The sequence below is a fragment of the Odontesthes bonariensis genome, chromosome 7 (assembly GCF_027942865.1).
Source record: "Odontesthes bonariensis isolate fOdoBon6 chromosome 7, fOdoBon6.hap1, whole genome shotgun sequence".
In the NCBI taxonomy this organism is placed as follows: domain Eukaryota; kingdom Metazoa; phylum Chordata; class Actinopteri; order Atheriniformes; family Atherinopsidae; genus Odontesthes; species Odontesthes bonariensis.
In genome coordinates this window covers 29,038,832-29,045,995 of record NC_134512.1, presented here as the reverse complement: position 1 = coordinate 29,045,995, position 7,164 = coordinate 29,038,832, and the positions used below count along the sequence as shown (strand labels likewise).

The 7,164-nt window shown below is 43.3% G+C and overlaps 1 protein-coding gene across 2 annotated transcripts; it reads left to right on the top strand.

Annotated features, from left to right (window-relative positions):
* Positions 1–1,098: 1,098 nt before the first annotated feature.
* LOC142384765 (calcitonin gene-related peptide 1-like) lies at positions 1,099–6,199 on the top strand. 2 transcript variants are annotated; one of them, XM_075471070.1, is made up of 5 exons: positions 1,099–1,220; positions 2,118–2,209; positions 3,057–3,191; positions 4,941–5,114; positions 5,277–6,199. In XM_075471070.1, exons 2-4 carry the CDS (start codon positions 2,124–2,126, stop codon positions 5,098–5,100), a joined length of 381 nt encoding a protein of 126 aa, XP_075327185.1. In that variant the 5' UTR covers positions 1,099–1,220; positions 2,118–2,123; the 3' UTR covers positions 5,101–5,114; positions 5,277–6,199. The 2 variants fall into 2 exon arrangements, with proteins under 2 accessions (XP_075327185.1, XP_075327184.1); XM_075471069.1 differs by lacking the exon at positions 5,277–6,199 and having other exon boundaries at positions 3,987–5,033.
* The last annotated feature ends 965 nt before the right edge of the window (positions 6,200–7,164 follow it).

Genomic DNA, 7,164 nt, shown 5'->3' with positions numbered 1-7,164 from the left:
GTCCACCATGCAGAGACACACAAAAAGAGATACACACTGTACACACATGCATTCTCATGTGAGACAGCTGAGGCATGAGCACACACACGCGCGCACTGCTCTGTACACTAATGAAAAGGCAGGGCACTGAGACAACAATGCACGACAAACAGTTGTGTAATTGCTTTTGAGAAACGGCTCTTGTCGCAGGCTGTCATCGATTGGTCATTTGCTCGGTGTGTGGGAGGAGGCCCGGGCAGCAGTGACCATTACTGGACTGACTGACTGTGGTATCACTTTATTAACTTAATATAGTCTGATGTTTCACTGTAGAGTGGAGTGAGGGTATCGTACTTTGGCTTTACCGCAATCAGAGTAGATACAGTACCTGTGGCAAGAGGGGAACAAAGTCTTGGCTTAATCATTCTGATTGCAAATTATTAAATTGGATGCACTGAAAGTTACTGAACAGACACTTTTAATATGCAAAGTGAAATGAGTGTATAAGTTCTGGTGAAGCAGGTCATATTGTTCCAAATCAAATCAATAACCAGCTGATTACATAAGCTGATTGTGGATAGTGTTAGCTGAGCTGTAGTGCTGAAGTTGGTGCTACCCAAGCAGCGTTATGAATGAAGAGCCAAGGAGTGCGTCACTGTGTAGTATACATCCCTCCCCAGCAGATGGCCCCGCCTGCAAGTGCTTCCTCGAGAGGGTGGTAGGGGTAGGGTGGGGGTGCCCCTATTGATTTGAAATTTCTGATATAGCATGAAATATAACATTTCTGGAAGGCTCTTTAAATATTTATTGCTGGTGAAGCTCCTCCACGGACACCAGTTTGCTTTGCCTCCTATTTAATTAATGACATCAATGCAAATTGGGGATAGCAAATGGTCCAAATGACTGGTGGATTTTGTGAATGGAGCACTTAGTGACTGAGGAATGACGTCAGCACAAAAGCCATATCCCTTATTAGCGAGCCAAGACCGAGGGGAGGCATCCCATTGGCTTATCGTAGCATCAGAGCGACGTGATTGGCTGCCAGCGGATAATTAAACACCTACACAGTCAATGCACAAACCCAAGTGGTGGGATATATAGGCTGGTGCGTTGGCGCTGCATGCAACAGAATCAAGAGTTGTTCTGCAAGTTGAGAGAAAGTCAACTTATTGTGTTTTGCATAGAGATTCATAGAGATATATATTTATTTACTTTTTTTTGCTGGACGATTTTCATTGAAGGTAAGTGTTGACTTTTCCTGTGGTTTTGGGGAATGTGTTGGAAGTGCATTTTGACTCTCGGTTGCGTGCATGTTTGGGGATCAGAAGGGATATGGATGCAGAGTCGCTGGGTTAGACGGCGGTGATATGATGGTGTTGGTAATGGCTATGGAGTGCGGCAGCTGGGGTCACCTGTATCAGTACCATCCATTTTTGTGAAGTCTTCTACTTGAACCCAAAGACTGAGACTAACAGAGAAATTGGGAGAAAGGGTATTAAAGAAGGGAAGAAAAAGTTCTCAAAAAAGCAGAGAAGCTGAAGTTAAGAATACCATGAGACTGAGGAAAATGGGCAGAATAAACCAGGTTTGAGTGTATGTGTGTGTCAGACGGTGTGTGTATGTGTGTGTGTGAGTGCTGGCAGCTCATTACACTAATGCACTGGTCCCTGAGGGAGTTGGCAAGCTTGGAGTCCCCCCCCCTCTCTTCACCCCTCCTCTTCCCGCACTAGCAAGTCCTACCTACTTTGCACAGTCTAGGACCCTTACCTACCCACACACACAGACACACGCACCTACACACAAACACACACTCCAACCAGCAAGCATGTCACCTGCAGCGCACGACATGACAGAACTCCACGTCCAGGGCTCTCAGCTGGATATTTTGGAACAATGCGTTTTGAGGAAGAAGAGTAGAAGGGACTGTCATGTGTGTGAGGTTGTTCAGCAGGACACTGAGATGTGGCAAGAACTATGCTGAGTTTTTCATGTTGCGACTTCGTCCCTACAGAACAAGAAGATCAGACACCAGCAAATACATTTCCTAGATGTGTTTGCTTTGTAGATGCATTTGTGAGCTGCTGCAGTTTTGTGCACCAGAAGCTGATGGAGGGGGTGCTGTCTTTGTCGCTGTTTAGGGGACCATGGTTATGCTGAAGATCTCTGCTTTCCTCGTTGCCTACGCCCTGGTCATTTGCCAGATGTACTGCTCACAAGCTGCCCCTGCCAGGTGAGACACTCAGCATTCACACTTGAGACTCTCAGCTGGCATTTACCAGCGTCTGGGAAATGCGTGTTAAAGTACAATGGAGGTTAAATCTGGAAAGTATTGTTAGTTTTACAAGCGACGAACGAGAAGGAGGATGTAAAAACAGGTTTTGAAGAACAGCTTTAAAATTTAGTATCGTAATTAAAAAGAAAAAAAAACATTTTTGCTACCAAATTACACAATTTTGAAATGTTGGCAGTACTAACAAAAGATTGATGTAAATGCACACAATAGAAAATTGTCCTTTTTCTGGTAAATCTTACTTTGTTCAGCAAGTTTTCCATTTGTCTGTTTTTTACACCTGCTATATAACTAATGAAATAGTGCCCAGTTTCACTTTTGAAACATTACTAATGGAAACACAAAAAAGGAGCAAAATTAAGTTCAGATTGAAATAAAAGAGATCTACATAACTATATGAAGCCCCTTTGCAGCCACTCCCTGCTCTGTTCTCATGAAGCTATTGATTTAGTAATAAATCTAAAACTGGTTGGACATCAGCCCCTATCTCAAATGGGGCACTTTCCCCAGATTGTTTCCCCTCCGTGTTGGCCAGTGTCCCTCCAACTCAGACGTCATTCCTCTCATAGGTGGTGACGTCTCAGCCCCCTTCTCCCCCACCCCTCCTATCGACCCATCTACTCCACCAGCACCCTACCCCACCCCAACACGTCACACATCCTGCCACCCATCCTTTTAACTGCAAGTGATAACTCTAGCAAGGGATCTACATTCATTCTGACCTTAATTCCTTTCCCCCTCTAACTCCGTGACCTCTAACCTTTCCCCGCTCCCCCCCTCACCACAGACCAGGTTTTGAGTCCATGTCAGACCGAGTCACGCTCACGGACTACGAGGCGCGAAGGTTACTCAACGCCATTGTCAAGGAGTTTGTGCAGATGACAGCAGAGGAGTTGGAGCAGCAGGCAACTGAAGGAAACAGGTACACATGACTCTTTATTCAAGCTGTTTAACCTTTCCTCCAGCACAGAGACAGCCAGTTGAGTAGAAAAGAACTGGTAAAACTAAACCCTTAAAATCTAAAGGTAAAAAGAAAGGAAAAAGGACACGTCATTTTTGGTTGACTGTCCAAAAAACCTGTGCATGTTTTAAGGGCTTCATCATATTCTGGTTTCACTTTAACACCGATGAGGATGCATCTTGGGGTCAGTCTGACCAAGAGGTATGTTCTTATCAGAAGACCAAAAGAGAGGAAAATTGGATTTTCATAAAAAACATGCATATATGAAAAAAAAATAAAAAATTGTATTATCTGTCAAGACCCTGCCCCCGCATGGATGAGTTTGATTTTGACATGTGAACAGACTAATGCTGCCTGCTGGGCATGTGAACAGATTATTTGCTTATCAGAACGATTAGGTGTGCATGATGTCAGTTAAGGGAAGTTGCATGACAGTGGGAGGCGACTGGTTTCTGTTTGTTCTCGGTGTAAATGATGTGGGACTGACTGGGGCGGGAGTGGAGGTTTTGGAACATGAAAGAATGAATGAAAGGTTCTTTGAATCTTTACAAAGGGGCGGCATGATGCTGTAACGGTTGAAGTTGGATTTATTTCTTTACCTTTTTATAATTGTGATGGCATGAGATAGAAACGCATGCGGGTGTATTGGTGTGCGAATGGGAAGGAAAGACAAGGTGATAACGGATGTACCTGCATGTTTTCCCATACCTTTGAGCCTGCTCTCTGCATGTCTTTTGTGTGTCCCCTCCCCAACAGCATGGACAGACCCCTAACCAAGCGCTGCTCCAACCTCAGCACTTGCGTGTTGGGCAAACTGTCTCAGGAGCTGCACAAGTTGCAGACATTCCCTCGCACGAACGTGGGAGCAGGGACGCCCGGCAAGAAGCGCAGTGCGCCTGAGAGCGACAGCTATGCAAGCTACGGCGAGACGTTTGACAGCATCTAACCCCTCCTCACCCGCCCTTCTTCCCACTTTCCCACATCTCCTCCTCCGCTTCCTTTTTTTTTCTTTCCCCTTACCTCTTCTCCTGTCATCCTCCTCTTCAGATTGGAAAGTGCATGCTGACTTCACCTGCTCGAAAGAATAAGACTTTTCAATCCTCTTACTTCTTTCCCCTCCTTTTTTCTTTTGGCAGAGACTAATTAGTTTCTTTTATCTCAGACAATCAGCTTTCATTTTCACAAGTGTAATTCAGGAGCCAGTTCAAGACGTCCATCTCTGTGTACTGTACGTGGAGTCATTTGATGGCATTTCAGAGCTTCTGAAAGTTAAGAGTTGAGAGAGATCACTTAATCTAAACATTAGTAAATGATCCACCCATGACACCATGTTTGTTGTTCAATAAACGTATTTTTCTACCAGGAAGCCTTAGTTCATTGTCATTTATAAAGACACTAAGACAGTCAGTGGGTACATGTGAACACTTGATGTGGACATTTTTAAAATACGTACATAGAATTTCTAATTATCTAAGAAGCCCTCCCCAAGCTCAAAGGTAAGAACATAAGTGCTGTGCATGCTCGATTTGTACTTTTAATATGTCTGTCCGGGCTTAATGTATTTTCTGTGCTGTGACACATATAAAATGAAGTGTCAGCATAAATACTGTGTGTGTGTGTGTGTGTGTGTTTTGGTCTGTGTTTTTGTACTGAATGGATGAATGTCACATCAGATCTTGGCATTAACCCATGTTTGCTCTCCTGAAGCAGCGTTACAGCACAGAAGCGAGCCTGCAACACAGCAACCTGCGTGACTCACCGCCTGGCGGACTTCCTCAGCCGATCAGGGGGAATGGGCAACAGCAACTTCGTCCCCACCAACGTCGGTGCCAAGGCCTTCGGCAGGCGGAGGAGAAGCACCCAGATGTGAGCACTCCGAGACAGGTAAATGCAGACAGAGATTAATAAGTTCAGACTTTTAAGATAGCGTAAATGATCAATGTGATCACCTCTCAATGATGACCATCAGCCAGCATTGCCCTTTCGATACCTTGCCTTAGATTTACATTGATTTCCTTTCTTTCTGCCTGTCTTCTTGTCTTCCAGAGGTTGAAACCCGAAAAAGAAAAGATCAGAAAAAAGAAAAACCTCCTGTGAACAAAAATCAACAAAAGCAAAATTGAGCAGAAAATAATCACAGAACTGGCCCTTTATCCACTCTTTCACAGTCTTACGGGAAAAAGAGAGGACGTCTCGTTCCCATTTCCATTCTGTTAGTGAAACCTTTTGCTTTTGGCAAATAAGAGAGATTTAAAAAAAAGAAAAAGAAAAAAAAAGCACTTTACTTCATGTACATGAACAAATGAACTCAAGAAAAAAAAAAAAAAAAAGAAACACCCAAATGGTTCCTCTTTTTTATACATGAATATCAATGGAAAATAAAATGAAAGCAGCAGTGGTGATCACTTTCTTATTTTCCACCTTTCACCTCGTTAGAGCACATTTCGACCACACCACCTCCCTCCTCTGCCTCCCCAGCAGAAATCCATACTTCCACATTTTCCATCGTGCTCCTTCCTCCCGAGGGTACCCCGCTTCCCCAGTGTGCCAGAGGGACGCCATTAAAGATCAGCCTACCCAAGGCCCTCCCCGCAACGGCTGTTGTCTTGTGCCTTGATGTAGAAACAATTTACATGAACATGATTGTACAGCTCTGTTTCGAGATGATAAAGAAGATCCAGAACGAGGATGAAGAGAATGAAGAGAAATTGATATTGTAAACAATATTGTGAAAACAAATTTCAGCAAGATTAAAATGTATTTTAGATACACTCGGGTTTGGGGTACTTGTGTTGTTCTTCAAAGATTTTCAAGCAGGTGTAGGAAGAAACTGCATGAAAGTAAGAGGAGGATTATATCCTGTGAAGTTTATATTTGTACTGTTAATATTGAAAAGCATTGTCCATGAATTATAAATGATATTTAGAACCTCATAGGCACCGAATACCTTGTGATTATTTGATTGTACTTCCCACTGACTGATGCACAGCCCCATGCTGAAAACTTGTAGCACACATCTATAATAAGTTAAATATTGCAAATCAAATTCTCAGTCATGCACATCACTGTTGCACAGATGGAGGTGTACACACATCAGTTTCATTGGGCGTATCCATGACTGACACCTCAGTGGCATGGATATGATGAGATACATGATATGAGGAAAAAAAAAAAGCTGCATGGGGAATTGCTTAATAAAAGGCAGCCAAACCTGCAGTCAGACTTGTTCTTCTTTAGCTCCAAAGGAGGTGTATGTACATGTTTATACAACTGAGCCAGAGGATACAAAGTACTACCATTTACACACAGGAAAAGGCTTTGTTTTACAAGCTCAAACATTATGCAAGAGAGTCTCCTTTCACTTTTACATGCTGCGCTTCATTTTTGATCATCCAATGTTACATGAAGTGTGACTAAACATTTTTGGGGTTCACTTGTTTTTACAGCAGCGCTCCAATAGATGGCAATAAAATGATCTTGACAAAAGTCTCAGTGGAGCTCTGCGGTCTCGCTGATCTGCGCCCAGTGAGGAAAACATTAGAAGATATTCCAAGGATGATAAAAGTCAACTCAGCATGCATCACCAGTTTTTCCAGCCTTCCTCAGCAGCTGCTGTTGTTTGTATTCACAAATGACCAACTGAATGGAAAAAGAACGTCCTCACCCTTTCTTCAATTTATTATCCTTTCCTGAAAAAAAATCCCTGTAGGAGCATCACACAATGTCTCCCAAACAACTATCTATCTGGTCAAAAGAGGTCACAAACACAAATCCAGGAACAGCAGAGGAATGCAAGAACTGATCATCAATCATAGTCCTCAGTAGTTACTAACAGGGCAGTTGTACTCGGCAGCTACTCACTGTGTGAGGTTGTTTTGGAAAGCTAACAAGAACACCACAACATAATACCTACATAGTCGGAATGGTCTGCATC

Bases quoted from the DNA above. Each gene is read 5' to 3' on its own strand.
- LOC142384765 (XM_075471069.1), top strand. From the start codon at position 2,124: ATGGTTATGCTGAAGATCTCTGCTTTCCTCGTTGCCTACGCCCTGGTC. The intron at 2,210-3,056 runs GTGAGACACTCA...CCCTCACCACAG, and splicing joins TCACAAGCTGCCCCTGCCAG to ACCAGGTTTTGAGTCCATGT. The intron at 3,192-3,986 runs GTACACATGACT...CCTCCCCAACAG, and splicing joins CAGGCAACTGAAGGAAACAG to CATGGACAGACCCCTAACCA.